A 24,955-nucleotide genomic window follows, 5' to 3' on the forward strand; every position below is an offset into this window, starting at 1 on the left:
AGATGTGACTGCTGTAAACACAGCACTACTGCAGCAGAATAGATTATATATACTGCATGTATTCAAAGTAGTTAAAAATCAGCTTCAAGTGTTAGTTTAACAATGAAGCGCCATCATGATTTATCCAAATGGCCAGACTCTTTTCATTACTCAATTTTGTTGTCGTGATCGAGATCAGGGCGCTCGCCTCTCGAAGAAGAGATTCTGGATTCGATCCCGGTGTTCGCCTAAAAATGTTTACGTTGGGTCACCTGGTTCTGGTATACTTTTGGGAAAAAAAACTTTAAAAAATCCCTTTATTTCAGGGGTGTTCAAGTCTGTAATTTACCATTTTTACGACAAATGTAGCGCATCGTCTCCTCTAACTGATTGAACCCACCTTTAACAATATGAACTGAAGCTACCGCACGATTTGCTTGTACAAAATTGAGTCAAATTACGTTTTTATGTTTTGTCTTTTAATTACTGCCTGATCATCTACGTGGGTTTCGTGTCTAGAAAAAGTGATTTGAGGTATTTAAAAAGTAGACGGAGAGCTTCTGCATTAGTTAAGTACATTTGGAGAAGCTACGCGAGCTCCACTGACGCCGACTAACCAACGGTCGGCTCAACAGTAAGTGAACTCACCTTTAACAGCTTGAACTGAAGCTACCGGACTTATTCCCTTTAATTCTGACCCTATTGCACGGCTTCTGTGAAGTTATGTTCTCACTGGAACCTACACGGGAACTGTGAGGCAAGTAAATCTGACAGAAACGAGTGGTTTAGCAGCTTGTTCGCTATGTTTTTGTGAATATATTTATTCTCCTCGAATGGTGTGGGAGCGTCTGTCTGGTTAGCTTAGCTTCGTTAGCCTGCTTTGAGTTGGCCTTGTAATGGGCAAAGCTCGGGTTAGCTAAAGAGTGGAGGCAGCTTTACTGTTGTCTTTTACCTTATCACCTTATGAATATTCAGCGACATTGCCAGCTGATAATAACTTGTGTTTTCGACGTCTTCTTTAGGTAACGGTAGCACAAGGTCGGTTAACCTGAGGTAAGTTAACTTACGCGGCTAACAAATCACTGTTTCTGCAAACTCAAAGGTACTTTCTATCTAAAACCAGCACAGTGTATAAACTATGTATAAACCAAGGAAAGTGGTAAAATTGGCCATTATTTTTTCAGTTTAAATACAGTGCATGTCCCTGCAGACAGTGAACGATCACACGCTTTCTATGAGTAATGCTTTTGCTGGTTTCCTAACTCTTCACTAATGTTGAGATGGGTGTTGTGGGGATTTTATCACTTGCCCTGCCTCAACAGGTCATGGCCCTGAACTGATAACATGACATTTTCACTCGTGTGCTAAAAGCTCAAGTCACTTCTCTCTCAGATCTACACAATCCAAACTTTTTCACGACTTTTCAAGGACCGATCATATAATTTCAAATCGGAAGTGTATTTTATTGTCATGGCTTCTTAAAGGATACACTTTTTGTCATCCTCTTATTCTTGGTTTTCATTCTCTGGAAATGCTCTCAACAACAGACAGTGTCATTACGTCACCCTTTCACCTCACTGGACAACAAAGTCTGGTGTCAATACAGAATATAGAGTTTCTTTTGGCTGTTTACATGCACACACAGCTATAATTTTGCAACAGTCATGTAGTTAAGGGAAACTAAACCAAGTTACTTTGATAAATCTGCACTCATTTCATTGCAGATGACAAATGTGGATTCCAAAACCAGTGTTTTCACCTAATTTCATGACTTTTCCAGGTTTTATGACTGTGGGAACCCTGGATGTAGTTGTTCTCTTGACCTTTCACCTTCGTGCAGTTTAAAGTTTACCTACATCTCCTGAAACCAGTGTCCAGCTGCTTGTTTTGTTCATCTCCAGGACTAATTGCAGTATCAGTACCTTGGGCTTACATGTGAAGCAGATATTTTCCTTGTTATCTCAGTTAAGCTGTGCGGTTGTTTTAAGAAGCCTTGTGAATCACAAGGCTGTGGAGGAATGTAGCTTTAGGCCAGGTTTATTCCAGCTCATAATGAGGCTCTTGTTTTCTCCCTTGTGTGTATTTTTTCTGCTGAGAAAGCTTTGCTAGGGTTTTATTTCCTTTCCTGCTGCCTTTTCACCCACAAAGGCAGCTGCTTTTGTGAAAACGATTCTGCATGGTGTGAAACTGTCGGAGAAGGGTTTTTAAGTTGTGAGAAGACCAAGATGAACAAATCTGATAGTTTTGTTTGCTGCTTAATGTGTCTAAATATATGCTGAAGCCTCCAGGTGTGCTGACAGAAAAGGGATGTGGGCACGTTTGTAACGGCAAAATGAGCTATAACTTCACCTTTCTTTTCTATAGAAAGTGAATGCTTCCATTTAGTCTGACTTTGTATGAGATGAGTGACATTTCTGAAAATGAGGGACTTTAACTGATTAAAACCTGGCAGTGGAAGACTGTCTTTAAAGGACAAGCACCATCATTGCTTCGATTCAGATTTTATACAGAAATGACAAAACAGCTACGGATGATAGAAAAGGTAAGAACGCACCCATTTGCAGAGGGTTATTACAGAGTGAGGCGCTTTTGTTGCTGCTGCTGTGGTGTCTTAAAAGGTTTTTGTGGCATTTGAATTGTGAGACTTTGTGCTTTAAAACGACGACACAAAATATCTCGATGGCTTCGTAACATAAAAACAAAATCTTTACTCACTTTGTGTTATGGTTTGTTTGTTGAATTTGTTCATTAACAGCATGCAGGTTTACCTTTTTCTTAGATTGTAAAATGTTCCTTTTTATCCACCGCAGAATTAACACAATATTCACACAGCACAAGTATTTTACTCACCTGAAGTATCATTGGATCAGCGGTAGCCCAAAGCTTGTTTCCGATGTCTCTTTCAGTTGTTGTTGTCTCAGTTCATATTTTTCCACTCATCATCCCAACGATTCCAGTGAGGAAAGGTGGGACCATGAATACTGTGCTGCATTCACTGCCTAATTATTATTATTGTGCTGGACTACTCGTGGCTTTGTTAAAAAATGCTTTGCAGGCTTGGTGCCAGTCCATGGCCCAGTGGAGCTGTGCTTTAAGGATTAAGTGTTTTCAAATCGAAATCACAGTTTGAAACAATATAATCAGCAAATTGCACATGAAGCGGAGTGTGTGATCCAGGCCTGAACTGCGCAGTGTCTGTAGTTTGATAAATGAATGCTTGATGGAGGTGAACAGTGGCACATGCCTTCTTTCTGCTGCCATACGCTATAAAAGTAGCATTTTTTTAAAAGGGTGTGGGGGCAGGTCTGTCTACAGGCATCAGCAGGACTCATCAAAACCAAATTACAGTATGTGCCGTCATTGCAAAAGGCAGATGATCTGTATGAGTGGTTTCTCAGTGACTGCAGTGAGGGGAGTGTGCCTCAAGTGCTGCTGTGAAGAATCATGGCGCCGTGCTAATGTCGCCGTTGGCCGGTGCGATGACCAATGGGGTCGAGCCTAATCTCGTCTTATAGTGGATGCTGAAGTCCCGCTCTAGAGTCGGTGTTTGGTTCACACGCTCAGGACTCTCTTCATGTGTCGTTCCACGATGGAGGAACGACCCTCCGAGCACTAGAAGAACAGGGGCGTCCCTGTCTATCTTCAAGAAACTCTTGAAAACCCAGTTCTTCAGAGAGTGTCTCCTATCCTGTACTTTCCTTTATGCTTCACTGTCACCTCTGACAGCCTGACTCGAGGTTTCCTTCTATGTAGCCTATTGTTAGCTTTGACGTTAGCTGTAATGTTATGTCCTCATTTGTATAAAAGCGTCTGCTAAATGCATAAATAAGTCCTTTCAGGGGACTGTAGAAACATGACAGTGGGGTGAGGCGGGCAGCCCTCAGCATATTTGGACATAAACTACTTGTTCTAAGGTGAGGAACACACAAAAGTTCCTGTTTTCATGTGATTATGCTTATAGGCTTATAGCCCTAAACATTATAGACTGGAGCCTTACAGCTGAATAAGCAGAAAAGTCAGAGGTAAAAAAACAACAGAACCAACTTACGTTTATACCTTTCAAACTTTTAAAAGGCCCACGTAGTTAAAACTGGTCCCAAAGATTTGTTCTTCGAAGCTCAGGGAAACGGAATAATAAATGTTCAAAGGTTGATTTTATTTTTTAAAAAGTGCTGCTGCGTGACCTGTGGAGACATTATTTTAACAAAGATATTTACCGTCAGTCGTTGGTGACCATCAACAATCAGTGTGGGAATTTTCATAAAGCTGAAAGAGTTTCAGTCCGAGAAATATGCTCCATCCAGATCAGATTGACATCTTAAGTTCATCTCTTTGGCGATACCCTGCTCTGGTAAAACTTTAATGAAATTTCCCATAAATGTTTTATTAACCCTGCGAGCTCTTTGGCTGGAGTAAAAATATCCAGACCTTTGATGACGAACAGAGGAGCAACAAACCCCAGCCCCAAGCAGGGGCTGTCGGGTATTTTTATGTGAAATGCTAACAGATACTTGGCCACAGTAGAAGTCATGCATTTCAGGTGATCACAGTCAGCTGAAACAGAAATTTGATCTGTATTCTCGTTTCTAAAGCCATGTTGCTGCTTCGCATGAATAAAGATGTAAAGTTGGGGTGGGGCTGTGTGAGCGGATGCTGTAATGGTCGCGTTTCGCTGGAAAAACTTGAGGACGTGAGCAGCGACTCAAGCAGCTGAAATGAGAAAGGTAGCATGGTGTTGAGGGAGATTATGTGGGTCAAATGTAGCTTATGATTATCACCTGTCCTGCAATCGCCCAAAAATCCTGTCTTGTTGGCAGGAAATGCTTGGAAACTGCTCCAGATTGCTTCTCCGTCTAATGCCTTGACATTAGATGCAGGCAGTACAACGGGAAATGCTCAGTTCAGCTGAAAGATGTTTGATGAGAATGTTGCTTACTGGAGGGAACAAGGCTCCAACATCAGAGGACTGGCTAAAAGCTATTCATGCAATCCAAGCAATGGAGAGGAAACAGGAAGATTTAGTGGAATATGGTCCAAATGAACTGAGTACATGATGACACAGAGACCAAATAAAAAATCAGGATTTAATGCGTGTCACAGAGCTGATGGGATGGATGCCGGTGGGATTTTGTTCTCCAGAAATGCTCAGTAAGAGCGAGAGTAGTGCTTGGTATAACGTCTGAAGTGTGCCTTTACTTGTATGACTCACTGATGCTGACTTTTGTCAAGGATCTCTTAAAAGACAGAAGAAGAAAAGGAACTACTCGACCTCGACGTGACTTGTCTTGTCAGAGTTGAATCAGCAAAGAGAGTTGCTCTGATTTTAGCTTCCTCTTTTGTCTGTCATCATCAATACCTTTTAGTCAGATAGCGTCAGCTGTGGTTTATTGTGGCTCCTGCCAATAGAGGAAGTGAAGCAGAAGGAACTGCACTTAGATCTGTTTTTGTATTTTATCTGCTTTGGTCTGCCATAGCTGACCGTCACCAATGGAAAACCACGTCCTTCCCCAGCCAGAGAAGTCTGTGTAAACCGAATTTTATTTTATTATACTGCTGAGCCACAGTCAGAACAGCGGCTGGTTGAAGCCCCAAAGATTATCTGATTGTTTAGATATAAAATGTTCTAAAGTAGTGAAAATACTCCCAATTCTCTATTTGATCTGATCAGTTTTTACTTTGTCATGTTAAGATTTAGAGAAAAGCAACAGTTCATCGTGCTTTCAGAAGCAAAAAAACAAAAAAGGTGAGCCAAAGATGAAGAAAAACTAAAACAACAATCGGTTGAAAATGAGTCAAATCAAATGTGCTCCCTGTGGCAGCGGAAGTCCTGGCTTTGTTTCACCCTCAGAGCATATTTACTGCAAAAACCACAAGGGTCGGGCAGTGTTTGACTTAAAAAGTCAAGTGATCCTGTTTGAAGAGGGGAAGATGTTTTCTGTTCTGTCACAGGATGCATTGAGACTGTTGAATTAAAGCGGAGCTCAATGACGTTTCAGTGCTGCGTACAAACCAAGTTACCGTCCCTGAGATATATGCAAGGCTCAGAGAAGATGTGGTGAGAATAAGCTGCCTTTGATTATCTGAAAAAGCTGTTTCACTCCCCCTGTTACCCTCACCTGGCACCCACAACCACAAACAGCATCATGTGGACAAACCTGGAACATTACGGCGAACTATTGCTGACCCAGAATGCATCGTGTGTGTGTGAGATAATGGTGAGCACAGCTGTTCAAAATATGTGAGAAACTTTCAGGATTTTGGAACTGTTTAAATATGTCATATGTTTTTTCACCAGACATATCATGAGCATTTTCATAAGTTTCTTTAAAGGGGAACTCCGTTTTTTTTTTAAATCTAGACCTTGTTTCTGGCATGAAATACGTTTATCTACTCACCGAGATAATTTTGGCGAAAGTCGAAAGACCAAACTGTTCTCGGTGAGTAGATAAACGTATTTCATGCCAGAAACAAGGTCTAGGTTTAAAAATACCAGAGTTCCCCTTTCAGGTGCATTGAAACATCAAGCAGTCACAGAGAGACAGGCCCACTGCACTACTTAACCTTACAGCTCTTTACAGCTCTGTTCATAGCACACCTAAAGGTTGCCTAACTTCAGAGAGTAAAATGGCCTAACACAGTGTTTCTCTATTCCGGTCCTCATGACCCACTGCCCTGCATGTTTGTGATGTTTCCCTCCTCCACCACATGTATATATGTGGGAAGACTGGAGATCAAAGCTGCCAGTCAGCAAGGTATATCAAACTTAACCAGGGACGTATAGGAATAAAAAAATCCCAACTAGAATTTGCCCTCCCAGGTGGAATATTGGGTCTTGGCCCAAGGACTAACCTTTTCATGCTTAAATTATACATTTGAAATGTAGTGATCGAGTGCTGTTTCTGTGCTAGGATGCACACTGAATCCTGACTGAAACTCTTGAAACAGATTATTTCTTTGTAAATTACCACAAGTTTGAGCTGCAACAATCTTTTAAAGAATTTGAGAATTCAGACAGAAACTCAGCAGAACACCAGATTCAAATGAATGGCTCCTTATCAGGCCGCTGCAGCTTGATGACGAGCTGATCAGGTTTCGGGTGTGGTGGAGGAGGGAAACATGCAGGGCAGTGGCTCATGAGGACCGGAGAAACGCTGGCCTAACAGCAGCTGGGCTTTCACCAAAAGTTACAGAAAAATCTGCCAATGAAATCCCAACTTTTTGCTTGTTTCCATCCGCCGCTGTTAGGCGATTGTTCAGGGTTGGTACGTTGAGATAAGAGGCAGATTCATGTTCACCTTTACAGGCCTGTAATCTGTAGTGAGAGGCTTCACGTCACAGGGAGACTGCTGGTTTGCTGCTCTTTAACACAGCTAAAGTCCATGATTCTATCAGAGACACGGTGTCGTTAAAAAGGTGAAGATAATGTGCCTTTATCTTCTGTGTTCAGCTTTGTGGCGTCTCAGTGGCCATGCACTCCAGCTTCCTCTAATCATTCTCTCTGTGGAGAATGTGGCTTTGTTGAAGAACTGAAGTTTGTTTCTGAGTAATAAAATAATTTCTGGGGAAGAGAAGCAGGAGGAGTTACAGCAATCAGGTGGATTGAAGATGATGTGCTGCAGCAGTCCTCCTGTTTCACTGCAGACCTGTGCTGTTGTGAAAAAGCTGTTCTGTTGTCCCACAGGTCAGCCGCCTACCAGGTCTGCGCAGTCCATCCTCCGTAATGTGCCCCCCAGCGTGGTCACACTGACATTCCCGACACTCTGCAGCTGGAGGCAGCTGGAAGAGAGCATGCAGAGCTGGCTCAGCGTTATCAGGAGGCAGTGCTGCTGAGACGAAAAGGTCAGTGCTGAATGAGCATCTGCCGCCGCCCCCATGGACGACTTCCCCACCAGGACGTATGGCACCAGCGGCCTGGACAACAGGCCGCTGTTCGGGGAGACCTCGGCTCGGGTAGGAAGATGTATAGATCGATATTTATTGTCTTTGTTCAATGAGAAGCCAGCAAATGCAGAGAATGACGTAAAGTAAGTAGAAAGAGTATATACACGATGGATGTAATATGTACAATACATCTGTACAGGAATAGAGCTAAATGTAGAGTAAGTAGCATGTGGAACTGTAATGCAGTGATGGGGTGGGCGGGGGGGGTGGCTGTCAGGTTAAAAGCGTTCTGCAGTCAGGTTGTGAGGGCATACATGCAGAAAGTGTGTTAGGGCTCTGCTCTACGTTCACTGCCGCTTCTGTCGTCCTCTGTGGGGCATCATGGCACAAGTAAGTGAATGCATCAACGTCTTTAAGCTGCTTGAAGAGTGATTTTTGTCAGATGACGCTGCGCTTCTAACAGTCAGCATTTCATTAGAGCAGAGCGGCAGTCCTGAAACGCTTTAAGTGAGCTGACACGTGGTCTTAATGCGCTGAAATGTCCTCAAGCATGCAAAAAATGTTCTCATTTCCACCCTGATGTCTTTCGTGCAGGATCGAATCATCAACATGTCAGTGGGGGGATTTACGTCCGTGGTAGTTCTGGTAAGTACACAACGGTATCTGTGTCAGTGGTTGGTGTTGCCTCGAAGTCTCATTCCACCTGAAGGCTCACAGGAAACCCTCTCTGTGTGGTCGGGGTTCAGCAGTCTGGATTAGAGGTCATAGCTTCATGCAGTGGAATAAATGTGGTACGATATCAGAAATTAAAGGACTTTTTGTATCCATTTGAGGAATCAAAAACATGATTATCAAGTTTCTTTAGCTTCAGCTAAATTAAACAGAAAACGACCACTTTCAACATGAGAAACACTCATTATCTCTGACATTTCTTTATGAATACGCCTGAGAAATGTTTCACTTTTCTGACAGTTTTTCAGTCATTCAGTGACAGCGGAACAAATCTATAAAATATCAAATAAATCACACGTTGGTCCCAACATTTTGTTCACTTCTCGGGTCACGAGTGTCCCAGCGACACATTAATCTACATGACTGCATATAACTCTGTGGAAAAATGCAGAGAATGTATCTGAGTGGATCAGAATCTGGTTCACCGTCAGCCAGATTTGTTTCAATCGACACATTTAAACCGTTAAAACTGCCATTTAGTTTCAGAACTTAAGTCGTCGGCTTATGAAATTAAACTGAAATATGACAACAACAAAACTGAGTGTTTAAGAAAACAACTTGTGTAGGGTTAGTGTTTTGCTGATGATATTCTCTGAACGTTTCCATCTTTAATCTTCGGTGGGTAACAAATGTTTGTGTCTCTGTCCACCAGGTGACTGTGATTGGCTCTTTTGTGTTTCCATCGTTGCCGCCGCGGCCTCTAAACATCTTCTTTGCCGTGTGCATCCTGTTAGCATGTGGATCCGCAATAGTGCTGGTAACACACACACACACACACACACATATATAGTCTCATACTATGTTGTCCTTTTGGAGCAGCAGAAGAAACGGCTTCATTCATCGGGTCGTTTTAAGCTTCTGTATTAAAAGTCGTCCTCGTTATTAGACAGTTGTTGGATTTTTAGTAATTGTGCTGTGAACTGGCTGAAATGCTCTATGAAACGTGTTCAGTCGCAGTTTAAAGGGAGCGACTTATCTAAACAAACCTAATTTTTGTTACTACGGGAGCCTTGAAGGGCCAAAACAAACACTGGCTGTAGAGCGGGTCTATGCACGTTTTGTTTTTTTTTGCGTTGGACGTCTCCACATTTAACATGTCACAACACTGAAGACTGAAACAACCTGTTCTCCATCTCTCCTCAGATATTCTGGTACCGGCAGGGCGACCTGGAACCCAAATTCAGGAACCTGATCTATTACATGCTGGCGTCCATCGTGCTGCTGTGTCTATGTGCCAACCTCTACTTCTTTGACGTCAGGTAAAGCTGGAGGAAGACGCAGGAGAGGAGGAAGAAGGGACGACAAGGCCTTGACAGATGGACGCACAGTTGGACGTCCTCCACACGGACAAATGGATCAACAATGAAGAATCGCACAACCAAAAACAAACCTGACAAACTAACTTGAACCTACAGAGAACACTGGGACCAAAAAGCACAGGATCACTGAATGGATGAAGAATCATGCAAACACACTGGACACGTGAGGTCACCGTGGAAGAGCCTTGATGTACTGTCAGAGACCATAAATCTGCCCGCTGGAGGACAAACTTTAAGATCAACAGCTGTGTTTACATGCAAATAAACATCAATCATGACTGCAGTCACATTAAAGCCCTTCTGAGGACACAAGAGGATGGAGGCAGCAGTTAGAGGGAAAAATCTGCCCTTTGTTTGGTTGTTCGGGGCTCGAATGGCTGATTAAATATTTGTATCTTTTAAAAAGTGTCAGACAGCTAAGAAGGAGAGTTTTACTTTAAACTTTACAACTCAGTTAGTGACTGACTCCTTAAGTCCAGGAAAAAGTCACCCAGAACTAAGTGATATATGTTCAGAGCTGCTGGGGAGTGAGAGCTGTTGAGGAAAGGTGTTCGTCCATAAATCATAGAAGAAGAAGAAGAAAAAACATGCCGTTCCTTCCATTGTCCACACAAAGCTCAAGTGTCTGGTAGAGTTCATTAAACAGAGTTCAGTTCCACCGGGAGCAGCCAGCTAACTGCATGTCGTGGTGGATGTGCTTAATAATAAGTGTCCACTCCCAAGAAGCACAAAGTCTGAATGAGTCCAAGTTTTAGGGTTTCTCTAAAATCCGCCGCGTGCCTGTTGGTGCATTCAAGCCAACCAGCAACATCAGGAAATCTCATGTTTGTCTTCAGCCGTCTGGTTTTAACAGGGTGGATTTTTGCTTTAAACTGGATGCAGCGAACACAGCGGGTGAAGCAGGAGGAAGGTGATGTAGCCGCCTCTTCCCTTCAGTAACGTAGACCGTAGTTCAAAGCAGATGATAGCACATGCAGCATATCAGGGTTCTGTGCCAGATCAGCACAACAGTTTCTCTTCTTTGGCTGGTAATCGTTGGATTTAATTACTTTCCCAACCACGTCCCGCTAAGAGGAGCATTTTTGTTTTTTTAAACTAGATTTACATGCCGGATTAAACTGACTGCCAAATGTTGCACTGAGGATGGCTGACTTTACACTTACATCACCACCACGCACGTGCTCAGGCCAGCTGTGGCACCAATAAAAGTACTGAATACTTCCCATAAAAGCGACGGAATCATCACACCTGCAGGAAGCTCACCCGGTTTCTTTAGGAAGAAACAAATATCACACAAAACTATTTAATTTGATGGCTGAATATTCTGGCTTTGTAAAACGTACCAAAACCAGATTTTTTTTGGTATTTCTGGGATCATTACGAGCTTTTTTAATAAAACATACCAGCGGTTTCACCTGTTGGTTGACAGGAAATATGGCCCCAACAGGAGAGCTGACAGTGGGTTAGAAAACTCCTACAAGAAGGAATTTAACTCCAAAGATGTTCCCAGTCAGCTGTGAGCAAAACAAGAAGCGAATACAAAGAAAATGGAAACAAAGGGAGACGTGTCGGGACAGAGAAGTCAAAGCCAGGCTATTCAGCCGTGTTTCATCTGTTTGGTTGAATTTGTCACTAATTAAAGAGGAAGTGCGGCGATCCTGTTAATCCTGCCAGTTAGAGGTCAGAGCTGGGCGTTAGTTTTTGTTTGGTGGTTTTCACGTGATGCACGTGTGTGTTTGTCGGCCTGTTTCAGCCCCACACATCCACACTGATGATGTAGCTGCTTTTAAAGCAGCAAACTCACATGTTACCCTGTGATTTGATCTCACACCATTTAGAAATGAGGGCTGCATGCAGAAAATCGTCCGATTTAAGCAGCTGAAACCATTAAGTGTTGACAAATCGACTCATTATTGCAGCTGCACTTGGATCAATAGCATTCCAGTGTTTGATTATGAATCACTGAGTCTCCTAACAGAGCTGCCCCACAATCATGAGACACCAGTGTGTTGATGAGGCCTTAGCACGCAGTTCTCAAGTTATTCAGCAGAGCAACGTTTAATAAGTCATAATGTGATCATTTCATATCAGACATGTCTTCTAGCTAGTTTATTTTGGACATAAAAAATACATTCTGGATTTCTGAAGTAACAGTTGGACGTAGACATCTTTAATGGGTGTTTATCCCAGAGTCCTACTGCAGATGTCCAGATTGTAACTGTTTCAGGGTTAAACACATTCCTGGACAGTCAATCAATTCCTTCATTTTCCCAGTTCAACAACCTCAAAGATACTGTGTGTAGACGGAGGTGTTTAAATGGTTTCTTCCAAAAGAAGCCAGTTTAATGGTGCTTTCAGACGACCTGTCGTTTCAGGCGGAGAACAGCCATGTGTGGGATCATCTGAGCAGGTCAAACGTGATGTTTGTGAAATCAAGGCTGTGCCACTAAATCATTCTGTCAGTCAGTCTGTGTTCCACTGGTCAGAAAGCCTCTGTTAGCTCTCATTTTAGCTCATAACAAACAGGGAAATGGTGACTTCCTCAGGCTACTGTGGTGGGGGGGATTAATTCAGCCTTTTAAAGCTAAAATGATGCACAGAGCAAGAAGATGCCGAGCAACATGTTTTCAATGTTGGCTTTGTTTCAGATCTGTAATGAAGCTCTGAGGTGAAATAAACTGAACATGAAGCATTTCTGATCGCGAATTTCAAGAAGGTGAAGAAGAGCCGACGTTAGCACTGTCAAAGCCATGTTTTTCTAATTGAATGTTTTCTGGAATAAATCATTGTGCTACCTGAGCGCCTCCACTTTCTTCACTGGAGTCTCATGAAAGTATTTTAATTGACATGATTTCTTTGTGTTTATTTATGGCCATTTACTAGAATGTTTTGGTTTGTTCTGCAGCACTTTTTGAATAAATCTAAAACTGGACAAACATGGAATCGCCTTGACTTGAGCTGTCACGCTTCCACACAAGCTCCTAATCATTTCATTTCAAGTGAAAACAAATTTAAATAAAGTTTATTGTCATTATTTCCATAATAAATGGGTATCATTCAGTCTGCCACCACGAGGCTCCCCTTCGTGTTTACATAATTATCTAATAAAAATGGCTTCATTTAAGCACATTTCACCATGTTTTGGCTTCACCTTCAGACAGGAAGAGGAAGTGGTGACACATCCGTCCTTTCTAAAAAAAGAGGCGAGCGTCCATCGCAGCCGTTTGAGTCTCTTTGGCACCGCAGAGGCTGCGAGGAGCTGCGTTCACATTTCATCCAGGGCTTCTGAGCGAAGCTTCAATCAGTCCCATTTAAAAGTGCCGGTTTAAAAACGGGAGAAGAGTCTGAGACTTGAACTCAGTCCAAAACACTAAGGCAACAGCAGCGTCCTCCTGTGATCCAGCTCAGTCAGAGCCTTCCTGGTTCTCCAAGATGGGATCTGAGGACAGACAGGAAGTGGTGTTCAGACCCGTGCCGGTAAGACTGAACACATTTTAACTAATGCAGAAAGAAGCTCAGCCTGTAATAAACACTGCATTAAGAATCCAACATCATCAAACAGTGAAGCATCCAGTGTGGCAATCTAAACCCCAGCTGCTCCTCTTTCAGGTTTTAACAACATTTTCTGGCCACTCAGTTGCAACAGAAACAATTCTGAGCACAATCAGAGGTTTTCTACCACTTAAACTAGTCAAGCGTTACAGAGAGGATCCCATCTTTGTGCTAATGTTCCAGCAACAGTTACTGCCGCTGTCAGACTGATGGATTCCACCCGAGTCCACTTCATGGTCCAGCAGCTTGCAGAACCACCTTTAGCCTTAATAAGGTGCAGTAATGGTTTCCTGTGGGACGTTATCAGTCTCTCTCATGGTTCTGGAGGAATCTCGGCCCTCTTCTCTCCAGCGTTGCTTCAGCTCATTGAGGTTTGCAGCATTGGTTTCTGCACAGCTCTCTTAAGGTCCCACCACAGCATTTCAGTCAGGCTGAGGTCTGGACTCTGACTGGACCATTGCAACACCTTGATTCTTTTCTTTTTCACACATTCTGCTGTAGATCTGCTGCTGTGTTTGGGATCATTGTCCTGTTGATGAGCCAGTTTCAGCCCAGCTTTAGCTGTGGGACAGATGGCCTCACATTTGACTCTAGAATACTTTGGTATCCAGAGGAGTTCATGATGGACTCAATGACTGCAAGGTGCCCAGGTCCTGTGGCTGCAGAACCAGCCCAGATCATCAGCCCTCCACCACCGTGCTTGACAGCTGGTATGAGGTGTTTGTGCTGATATGCTGGGTTTGGTTTTGTTTGGTTGCACGGTCTGACCTTGGGGTGAACTTGCTGGGACGTCCACTCCTGGGAAGATTGACAGCTGTCCTGAATGTTTTCCACTTGTGAATAATCTTTCTCTCTGTAGAATGATGGACTCCAGATAGTTTGGAAATGGCCTTATAACCCTTCCCAGACTGATGGGCAGCAACAGCTGCTTCTCTAAGTTCATTGCTGATGTCTTTCCTCCTTGGCATCGTGTTAAACTGACAGAACTCCTGCTTTTATAGAGCTGCTCACACTGACTGATGATCAATTAATCAGAGCATTGATCAGCAGCAGCTGGCTGCTACTTACCCTCTGAAATCCTATAGAAGCAGTAAGGGTTCACATATTTTTTAACTCAATGGTTCTGCCTTTTGGTTTAGTTTTTGTTCAAAAGCTGTAAAAATCAGGCACATCTTCACTGTCCATAGTGTTGCTCAAAAGCTACAGACTTTAAAACATGGATGCTACACACATACATGAAGAATGTGTTGTCCACAGTAACACATTACCTGTCAGTGTGCTGCTGATGTTTGGAGGAGACACAATGAGCACGGTGCTGCCAGATGTTATCCCAGAATGCACCACTGGACCCTCCACGGACGGGGAGCTCAGCTCCTGACACACACATTCACACAGTTTAGTTTAAAGTTCAACACTAAGAGGTGGAAATGATATAATGTCATCAAAATTAGGCAAAAGACAGCAAAGAAAAAGTTCATGTAATCTTCAACAATCGTTCAAAAGGCCGCTGTGAATATTCAAAGCACATCTGAAGTTAAATACAGGTGGTCCCAGTTTGTACCTTGTCAGTGAAGTCTTCTGTCATTGGCTCCTGAGTTTCTACCCTCTCTGAACCCTCCAGGAGATTTGTGGCATCCAGCCCGTCGTCCTGGTGCTGGCCCTCTGTCTCCACAACCAGCTGCGATTGGCTGAGTGCATCTGAAGAGGCGGGGTCAGAGGAAACGGTCTGGATGATGACGCCGTCGCTGGAGCAGAGGCTGTCAGTCTGAGGAGGACAACACATAAACCCATGAAACACTCCCACGACCCAGTTTAAACCCCCTTCTGAGAAACACAACTGACCGACAGGCTGTGGAGGATGATGTGTTCGTGTGATGACGGCGAGGAGCCTGTTGTCAGGGTAACCGTGCTGTTATTGGCTAAGCTGAGTGGAAGGCTCTGGTTGGACGTCGTCTGGAGGTAGTAGGTCCCCGGGGTGCCGGTGGGCTGTAGGTGGAAGGACTGAAAAGCAAAAAAACAGGTGAGTTTTTCACCCAGAGGTGGTCGTCCAGCAGTCAGAAGACTTTCTCCATCCACATCAAGTGTTAATGAGCAGCTCACTGAACCCCTGACAGCTTGTAATGTGTTTCCTGTTTCCTCACCTCTAAATTTCTGTGGTGATATTCTCCTTTTCTCTGATCATTCTTTTTGCTCTTTTGTGGACTTTTTTTATTTTTCTTTGGTCTTTTTGCGTCTCATTGTGATAATTCTGTGTTTTTTTGGGGTAAATAAAACTGGAAATTCCCTGTGTCCTCATGTCTAACCGGCTCGGTCCCTCACACATCTCTACAGGCCCCTTCCTATGACACTGAAAAGGCGCACCAGCCAAGAAAAAACCCAATGTCCAGAGCCTTCAGCATCTTGGGTCCAACTGCCGGGATGCTTTTAACCACCTCAGCAACCACTCACTGAAGATCTCGGTGATGAGGTTCTTTCCAGTTCACTCACTGCCAGTCTACAGCCTGAGGTGGGTGTATTTCTGACCACTTTAGCAGCCGGTGGAGCCACTGAGGGTTAACTGGAGCCGTCTTCCCTCTGTGAAAGAGTTGTCGTGATGTGCTCACCGGCAGGATCTCGAAGGTCTGCAGGGCCCCTGTGTTCAGAGTGATGGTGTCACTGTCGCTGGCTGCTGCAGAGTCTGAGGCTGCGTGAAAAACACAGAGAGTAAGACAGCTGCCACCTCCTCACCCTGGTTCTACTCTGTGTTCTCAGATTTAATTGTGTCTGGAAGCTTTCTGTTTCTAAAGAAGACATGAGGCGGCTTCACTGTGGAGAAGGCTCTCCATAAATAAGACGACAAATTGACTGAATGACTAAAGCAATGTAAAGCAAACGGTCAAGTACTATGGCAGATACACTGTACTTAGAGCTTTCCACACAAGTGTTGACTGCATGTTTGGTTTAGCCCACCACCCCTCTGTCTTTATATATACAAAGTACCCACACCTGTCCCACCCGACAGTGTGAGTCTCACCCAGGTGCGTGATCTGCAGTGGGATCTGTACAGGAATCTGCAGCGCTGCAACCGAGCTGGGGGCGGGGCTACTGCTGCTTTCATCCAATCGGGTGAGTCGGATCTGGAGCGAGGAAGAGGAGGGACTCCCGGGTACAGATGCTGTCTGTGAGGACATCATCAGCTCCTCGAGGCCCTTCAGGAGCACTGTCGACACACCCAAAATCACACGGTCAGTGGTTTCATTAATGAGGATTTTTTTTTGTTTCTATTCAGCAACCTTTAATTTTTACTTGATCTCGTTTCCCTTTTTGATCATTTTGAGTCTCAGTTTTGCATCTTTTTGGACCAGTTTTGAATATTTCTCTGGTCATTTTCATTCTCTTTGTAGTATCTTTAGTTTCTCTGTGAACATGCTGTGGTTGTTTGAGTTTCTTTGGATGATTTTTGAGTCTCTGCTGTTGTCTTTTGTGTCTTTGTGTTATCTGATCATGTCTTGGTTCTTATTTTAAATCTCATTTGGGTCGTCTTGAGTCTGCTTCTAGTTGTTATTTTGTCTCTGTGATTATTTTGTCTCTGTGATTATTTCGTCGTTAGTTTGTGGTACTTTTTTAGACGTAGACAGATTAACTGGTCAGCTCATTCATCGGCCAAAGACTGAACATACTGACAGACAGGCAGGAGCATCTGTGGCCAACACAGTGCTGCTGCTGTGGAAACACTGTAAAAGAAATGTGCTACTGCCCCTTATGTTCTACCCCATGTTACAGATAAACATGTGTTCTACTGTGTCTCATTAAAGTGTCAAAACATGCATGTTAAATCTTTAAATGAGTCTTGTTAGAGAGAAATATTCAGTCACATTTATATCACTGCTCAGAGCAGGGTGGGAGGAGTCACTTTCACTGTGCAGGTGGCCTTCGTCTGCTTTCAGGAAATCACCAAATTCACTTGGCTTTGAGCACCGAGCTTCACTTATTCAACATGTCTACCGTCCATGGGTCCAAACTGAAGTCGTAGCCTCTGTAAGTGCTCTTCAACACAGCAGATACGAGCAGCACGCTGTGTAACACGAGCAAACAGTGTGTGAGATGAGAGGGATTCAATATATTTCTACATTAGGTAGACCCAAGACATCAGGAGAGACACTTTTTACCAGCCACCCCAAACTTGAATCCCATGTTCTCTCTCAGCATTCCACATCACCTTTAATTCAACAAACCCAAGAAAAGAGCTTACTTTAATACATTCATACTCTGAGTTTACAATCCACTTAGTTTCTCTCCATCTTGAGTGAAGGTGTACATGAAGTCCAGTGCGCAGGCCTTTGTACTGTGTAAGAGAAATCAACCCATCAGCTTAAGACTGAGCAGATGCTTTTTGAGTTCTGCTGCTGAACTCTAAAAGTTCACCTATAATGCCCAACGAAAACGTGCAGGAGACAGCTAATAAGTCTGAAATTTCCCACCAGCTGGTTAGAACCGAAGAGGCCTTTCAGGGGAGATGTGAAGCATCTTTAAGAACCAGTTTGTACATATTGTACTCCACAGTCGAGCATGTGATGCTGCAGTCCTTCACTACGTATATACATTTTTTAAAAATCAGCTTCTTATATCGCTCATTGGTTGTCCTGGTTTCTAAAGATGGTCACCAGTCAAACAAAGACCCAGGACACTCGGCATCTACTCCTTTTGACTGGAACTGTAGCTGTTTCGTTATTATGATGGTTTTCTGTCTTTTTGCAGATGTTTTCAGCCTCATCGCAACCGTTTTGAATCATTTTGTGATTGTTTTGCATCTCTTTGTGGTCACATGTGGTCTTCATGTCCAGTTTGTTCTTTTTTCTCTATCCGATTCCAAACCACAGCATTTTTCTTCAACCTTTTGGCCCTTTTCATATCCTGGAAACTCTTTTCATACTTAGATTAGAGTGAAAAAGAGTTGAACCAGCTTAGAAAATGCAGTCATAGAAATGTGTGTGTGTGTGAGCGCACCACTGAAGGGGATTTCCTTGTGATTGGCTACTTGTCTCTTGATGCTCCACCACTTGGATCGCAGCCACTGAGGCGACCGGACGCTGCTCCACCCCCACGCCAGATCCTCCCACTTGATTTCATTCTCATCCTCCACTCTCAGCACAGATATCCTGAAACATCATCTTCTTTACAGATTTGTGGTTTGGGTCATGGTTTATTGTGCACACACACACACACACACACACACTTTGTACCTGCGTAAGAGGTTCAGGTCATCCTCCTTCGTCCACTCCGCTCCTCCACTGTGTTTCCAGTTCAGGTAGTTCAGCCATTTTGACCGACACTGTTTCTCTGAGCGAGTGCGAACCCGATCTGCAACCGTCGCCCAGGAAACGCCTCCTGTGACGGCTGACCCAGGCGACACGCCTGCCATCTCATACACGACCTCGGCGAGGCGTCTCTCCTCCTCCTCGCTCCATTTACCTGATTTAGAAACGTGGGTTTTCAATGAAAAACAAAGAGAAAAAAAGATCTGAGGCTGATTTTTAGGCTCCACCCACCTGTGTTACACGTGTCCTTCATCAGGCGGCAGCGGTCTTTGACAGAAGAGGCACTGCGTCCCAGAGCTGCTCCGATTGTTGCCCAGTCATTCCCGTGTTTCTCCCTCAACCTGAAAACACACAAAACAAATAAAAAACCAGCTGACAGGTGTTTTTTGTACCGCTAACAAAGATACAGACATTTTACTCACGCTTTTAGCTTCTCTATCTCCTCAGGAGTGTACCTTACAGAGGAAAAACAAGCAGATTACATCTCAAACTGACAAAACAATGAATGTCCAACATGTTGCCGACCCTCTCCTCCTCGTCAACTCACTTGCCAACATGGTTGCGGTTGTCGTACATTCTTAAAACCCGCCTGTAGACGGCGAACAGCGGCCTGTTTAAGCCCAGCGCCACAGAGCGGTAGAAATCCTTCCTCTCCTCTTTGGACATCTCAAAGATGATCTCTGCAGGGTCTTGGATTCCACGTCCCTGAACACACGTCGAAGAACAGAATCTTACATCTTCAGATGGTGTAAGATCAGCGGAGATGACAGACATGGAGGCAGAGAATGATGTACCTTCACATATCGGTCGATGTTGCTCATCAGAATGTCAATCTCCTCTTTAGACCACATGCCCTGTTTCCATTTATGACCTGAAGAGGAAGAAATGTTCAACATCTACTTTGCACAGAAAGCAGGGAGGGAGTGGATCTGAAAGAGCTGTTAAATTCAGCACACCTGCTCTTTTAATAAACTACTTTTTAAACAACTAGTTTAATAGTTTTCCAAGTACAGTTTGGAGTTCAAGCCTAAAACTGTTCTGAAACCGAGTCCATATCACATGTACAGTTAGTCTGAAGACAAAGTCCAGAACTAAGTCTCAAAGTAAACATTTCCAAAAGAAGTCGAAATCCAGAGTAAACTGGTCCAAAACCCCTTTGTAACTAATCTAAAACCAGTCAAACATTGTTAGTAACCAGTTTGAAAAACACCCATCTGAAATGTGGTCCGATTCCAGGTCTGAAACCAGTCTATAATGCGGTGTGCTGAGTGGATTTGTGCCTTTGCGTGCACCTTTGTTAGCCAGCGTGTCCTTGTCCTCTTTTGTGGTGAACCAGGCCTGACTGACAGGTGACACCTCTGTCTTCTGACTGGCTGACAGAGAGTCTTCGTCTTGATGCAGAATCTGCACAGAAAGGACAGCTTTCAGACCATTTTCTCACACTCTTCATTCAGGTTTCAGTAAATAAAAGCCGGTCCTATTACCACAGGATTGTGTTTTCGTGTTCATTTATTTCATTCCCTGCAGTACGTTATTTTAACTTCTACCAAGTCACGGTTGTAAATTCTAACATAAGTTAATCTGCCAGGAATCTGAGTCATAACAAGCACAACAGTGGGCTAATGGAACTTTTCCTTTTCCATTTAAAAGCCTCAGTGGCCCATAACCCCTGAGCTCCCTGACATCGCTGCATCATTGGGTCTGTGCCGCTTTGAAATCATCACCTGGTTTCAGTCCTTGAAAGAGGTAAAAGATTTACCTCGATTTGAGCGACGCCGTCCTCAGACAGGTCGCTGTCTGCTGCGGCGGTCATGGTCACCTTGAAGCTCTCATTGTCCGCCACTGTTGACAACAAAGAGAAAGAAAAAACAACTTTATCACAACGTTCAACTGCGCTGATTCACGCTCTCGCTTACGCAGATTCAACTGAAGCGGAGGTACAGCGCTGTGCATACAGAATCAGAACCGGGAGCCAGAACCAGCCTTTACTTCCTCATTTAACAAAATGCAAACAAATGTGCAGGAAGTTAAAAATACGAAGCAACAAAGAGGAGCTTCTTGTTCCTCTTTGTTTGGCACAATGTTACTTTCTTCTTTGAAGGGACATTTTCCAAAATACAGAGAGAATATAATAAGTGCTTAAATCATGGATACAGGTGCAACAACGGGCCGTTTTTTTACTTCAGTCTCATCAAAGCCGCTGAAAGCAAACATCAGTTGTTTTGTGCTGTGACTGCGTTCATTTCTGTCTGTTTGTGCTTATTTTAATACTCTTTGTGGAGTTTTTTGGGATCACTCTGTGACTTTTTAAGTGTTTTTGTGGCTGTATAGACCTGTTGTAGTCTTGATTCTGTGTGTTCTTTTTGTAATCATTTTCTGTTGAGTTTGTGTCTTTGTGAACCTTTTGAGACTTGTTGGGGTCTTTATCTCTTTTTTGTGATCATTCTATCGTTGTTTTGTGGACGGCTTGATTTCTTTTTGTGCATTTTGAGTCTGGGATATTTCTGTAGTCCTTCTGCTTCTCTTTGTTATTGTTTGATGGTGTGATTTTGAACGTCTTTGTGTTTGTCACTTAGATTTTCTCTTCATAAAGCAAGAAGAGCCGATCTCCAGCAAAAATCCTGCTGTTGTGATGTACTCTGCAGATCCTTAAAATCTCCATAATCTATTTGTGAAAATGGCTTGTGAAGTCACTTTGTGTCTGTATTTCCATCTCTTGGTGGTCAGAGTGTGTTTTTGTTTCATTTGATTTATTGGATTGCTTTTCCAACCATTAAGTTTTATGACTTTCTTTCTATCCTGAGGTATGGAGAACAGATGGAAATCAGACATGATTCAACAGTTTTTCAGTTTTTTTTTTTTTCAGAATCATCAGAGCTGCAATGAACAAGCATCGACACCTGAACAAGTCAGGGGCAGAAATGTAAAACGTCTCACTGGGCAGAGTGACGACAGAGAACTGAGGCGTCTCAGAGTCTGCCTGCTCCTCCGGGGAGAGTCTCAGCTTCTTCTGAAGGGGCTCCGAGTCCTCATCTACACACACACACACACACACACACACACACACATTTATATTCATTTGAGAAACCTCATTCATATCGTGCATGTCCAACCTGAACCTGTTCTGACCTTAAACCAACATACACAGCTGTGAGTTACAAACTGAAAGTGGAGAGTTTCTCTGATTAAATCTGAGCTGAAGGCTTCAAAAACTGGAAACATCTATTTTAGAGCAGATGAACTTCAGAAATGGAACACTGGAAACGTTTCGGCCTCAGGGCCTCCCCCTAAGTACTAATTTTGAGGAAAATTAAATTAAGGTGGTTACAGAAACCACCTTAATTTCTACTTTTTTGTTTAAAGTTTCATTGTGAGATCGTTACAATCCTCAATTCCTGAACAGTTTTTCTAAAACAAAACTTTAATTACAGACCTTTATTTAACAGACACAAATGATTTTTTCCTCACGGGAGGATTCTCCAACCAGCAGGTTACCTGCTGGCAGGTGAGGGTGTCAGGGTTGGGTATAAAAGCAGCTTCCACCAAAGGTTCAGTCTCTCCAACAAGGATGGGTCGTGGCTCACCGCTTTGGGCCAAACTCCATCAGAGAATCATCAATAAGTTCAGGAAATATTCCTCAGAGTCAGACTGTAAAGAACTTTGGTCTTTCAGCATCTACAGAGCAGAATATTGGGAACAGATTCAGGGAGTCTGGGGAAATCTCAGTGTGGAAAGGCCAAGGACAGAAAGCCCTGTTGGATGAGCTCGGAGCCCTCAGGCAGCACTGCAGGAGAAACCGTCAGGCCACCATGATCCATACAGCCACATGGGCTCAGGAGGAGCTGGGAAAAGCATTTCCACTCAACACAGTCCACGGCTGCATCCAGAAATGTGAGCTGAAGCTGTATCACACCAGGAGGAAGCCATATATCAGCTCTGAGCAGAACCACGGCCCAGTTCTCTGGACTCCAGCTCATCTCAGAGGGACAGAAAGACAGTGGACACGTGTTCTGTGGGCAGATGAGTTTCAGCTGCTTCTGGGAAAAACTGCTGAGAAAGAGCATCCAGGCTGTTCTCAGAGAAAGGTTTAAAGCCAGCGTCTGTGATGGTCTGGGGCTGCATCAGAGTCCATGGCATGGAGGGCTTCATCTGGGTGAAGGTACCACTGATGCACAGCTGGATGTTGGAGTTCTGGAGAGACAGATGCTGCCATCAAGGTGCCGTCTTTTCCCGGGAGGTCCGTGGTTATTTCAGCAGGACGATGCCAGAACTCATTCTGCAGGACTTCCAGCAGCTTCAGACACACGGAGTGTGTGAGCTCGGCTGTCTGCCTGCAGAACATCTGTCGGACCGTTGAGCAGCTGAAATGTTGGATTCAGCAGCAACGAACACAGATTCCTCTGAAAAACTGCAACAATCAGTGTCCTCAGTTCCCACAGCATTAAAAAGTGTCTTTAAAAGGAAGCTGATGGAACATGGTGGGAAACATGAATGTGTTGCTGCGTCAAATTCTAGATAGAGTTTGATCATTGAAGACACTGAAAATCATTTCTTTGGATTTGTGTCTGTTAAATTTAATAAAGGTTCAAACTAAAACCTGGAAATGAGGTTTGTGAACTTAGCATCCATCAATATACAGATAGCCAGGTTTAATCAGCTTGTTGGTCATTTCTGAACCGATTTGTGGATTAGATATGAAGAAAGATATGAAGAGAAACACAGAGGCAGGTTTTTGTGAGCATTGACCCACCGTTGGGAGGACAGTGCAGAATGATGCTGCCGTCACTGTCCTGAGTCAGGGTGACAGACTTGACAGTTTCTAAAGCTGCAGCATCGTCGTCCTCTGCTGCTGAACTCATCCTGCACCTGCAGGGGAACAAAACACACTGAAGTGTGCGCTTCTCAGCACCGTGACACAGGCTGCATCATCTGAAACAGTTTATTTTTCCTTTTAAATTAAATATGCATCTGATTAAGCATTTGGTCAATTTAAAAGATAAAAAGGAAAATCCCATCTTGTTAACAAAATCTGACCAGTATTTCATATTCAATGGCATAAAACAGAGTACAGCACCAAAGATCTATAAAAAATTAGTTAAAAACAGGCCTCAGTTTCAATTATGAAACAAAAATACTTTCAATTATTAATGTCTGTGCTTAAGAAGAGACCAGCTTACATGTTACAGTAACTCCATTCAAATCAAACCTGACTGCAATCATAAATAGTTGGAATGGTCTGAGAAATTCAGGATAAAGTGAATTATAAGCATGTTTTAAGAAAAAAAATTTATTAGCATAAAGAACTTTGGGTGCTGAATTAAGCATGATTTATTCAAAAACTGTTTTTTTAGTGCCAGGTTCAAACATCTTAACTGGGAGTTTACTTTGATAACAATACAGGGACAGAGTGAGCAACCTTTCGCCCACTTAACCCCTTTTTTAAGATTATTTAAGTAAAAATTCCAAACATTTATCATCTGGAAGCTGCTCGCTGTCGCCCTCTACTGTTATCCAAATACAAAGTAATACGTTACTTGTCTGACATAGTTTGTTATAAATATGCGATGAATGTTGGACAATATTAGCGCTGAATTATATTTTGGTTCATTATAAAATGATTATACTCCCACCGAAAATAATTCATGCTCCTGTTATTCCGCAACCAGCAACAATGTGTAAAATTAGTCATTTTTAACATGGAGTTTCGTTTACGGGACCTGTGCATCGCTATGTGACGAGAACACTTGGGCTTCTGTGAAAACATTTGTTTGGCCACACCAGCCAAATTAAAATTGAATAAGCAAGTGCAGAAATGTTATGTGCAGGGAGAGAAACGCTATTACACGGACGGCAGCTTTAGCTCAAAGCTAACTGTTAGCACCCAGCAATTTCCCCGGCTAAATGAAAGACGAAAAATCTCCGGCGCCATGTTAGTAGACAAGGTGAAGCTTACGGCGTCTGTGTGGTTTGACGGCATTTTGGGGCTTTATTAACAGCTTTTAGGCGTTTTTTCTTGCTCAGAGCTTCCCCTGCGCTTCTCAGCAGCTCCGACCACCGAACAGAAAGTGAATTTTGGTTTTGATTTGACTACTTACTTCCTGTTTTCGGTCCGGGGACTTTTGAGTTACCAGGATGAAGGAAAGTGCCAGGATGGAGGAGCGGCGTCCGAAGGCCAACGGGTTGCCAGATTTGAAT

General features: G+C 43.4%; 2 protein-coding genes across 6 annotated transcripts; one reads left to right on the plus strand and one right to left on the minus strand.

The window, feature by feature from the left end:
* Positions 1–587: 587 nt before the first annotated feature.
* Positions 588–12,710, plus strand: tmem243b (transmembrane protein 243, mitochondrial b). Of its 4 annotated transcripts, none has more exons than XM_072377920.1 (5): positions 588–736; positions 7,661–7,929; positions 8,455–8,505; positions 9,245–9,349; positions 9,736–12,710. In XM_072377920.1, the coding sequence occupies exons 2-5, from the start codon at positions 7,852–7,854 to the stop codon at positions 9,853–9,855; spliced, it is 354 nt and encodes a 117-aa protein (XP_072234021.1). In that variant the 5' UTR covers positions 588–736; positions 7,661–7,851; the 3' UTR covers positions 9,856–12,710. The 4 variants fall into 4 exon arrangements, with proteins under 4 accessions (XP_072234021.1, XP_072234022.1, XP_072234023.1 ...); XM_072377921.1 differs by lacking the exon at positions 588–736 and adding an exon at positions 762–1,032; XM_072377922.1 differs by lacking the exon at positions 588–736 and adding an exon at positions 2,101–2,292.
* A 209-nt stretch (positions 12,711–12,919) lies between these two features.
* Positions 12,920–24,929, minus strand: dmtf1 (cyclin D binding myb-like transcription factor 1). Of its 2 annotated transcripts, none has more exons than XM_072377911.1 (17): positions 24,856–24,929; positions 23,511–23,626; positions 21,698–21,793; positions 20,520–20,602; positions 20,053–20,164; positions 19,555–19,631; positions 19,308–19,465; positions 19,183–19,215; positions 18,992–19,101; positions 18,686–18,914; positions 18,450–18,601; positions 16,477–16,662; positions 16,067–16,146; positions 15,306–15,464; positions 15,025–15,228; positions 14,732–14,837; positions 12,920–13,350 (listed from the first exon to the last, which is right to left on the minus strand). In XM_072377911.1, the coding sequence occupies exons 2-17, from the start codon at positions 23,617–23,619 to the stop codon at positions 13,316–13,318; spliced, it is 1,929 nt and encodes a 642-aa protein (XP_072234012.1). In that variant the 5' UTR covers positions 23,620–23,626; positions 24,856–24,929; the 3' UTR covers positions 12,920–13,315. The 2 variants fall into 2 exon arrangements, with proteins under 2 accessions (XP_072234012.1, XP_072234013.1); XM_072377912.1 differs by lacking the exon at positions 24,856–24,929 and adding an exon at positions 24,714–24,818.
* Between the last annotated feature and the right edge of the window lie 26 nt (positions 24,930–24,955).

This window comes from Leuresthes tenuis, unplaced genomic scaffold (assembly GCF_036924035.1).
Source record: "Leuresthes tenuis unplaced genomic scaffold, fLeuTen1.0.hap1 SCAF_23, whole genome shotgun sequence".
NCBI lineage: Eukaryota > Metazoa > Chordata > Actinopteri > Atheriniformes > Atherinopsidae > Leuresthes > Leuresthes tenuis.

Excerpts from the sequence above, each read along its gene's own strand:
- tmem243b (XM_072377920.1), top strand. The coding sequence starts at position 7,852 with ATGGACGACTTCCCCACCAGGACGTATGGCACCAGCGGCCTGGACAAC. Across the intron at positions 8,506-9,244 it reads TTACGTCCGTGGTAGTTCTG|GTGACTGTGATTGGCTCTTT; the intron begins GTAAGTACACAA and ends TCTGTCCACCAG. Across the intron at positions 9,350-9,735 it reads GTGGATCCGCAATAGTGCTG|ATATTCTGGTACCGGCAGGG; the intron begins GTAACACACACA and ends ATCTCTCCTCAG.
- dmtf1 (XM_072377911.1), bottom strand. The coding sequence starts at position 23,619 with ATGAGTTCAGCAGCAGAGGACGACGATGCTGCAGCTTTAGAAACTGTC. Across the intron at positions 19,102-19,182 it reads GAGATAGAGAAGCTAAAAGC|GTTGAGGGAGAAACACGGGA; the intron begins GTGAGTAAAATG and ends GTGTGTTTTCAG. Across the intron at positions 14,838-15,024 it reads CAGAAGACTTCACTGACAAG|GAGCTGAGCTCCCCGTCCGT; the intron begins GTACAAACTGGG and ends TGTGTGTGTCAG.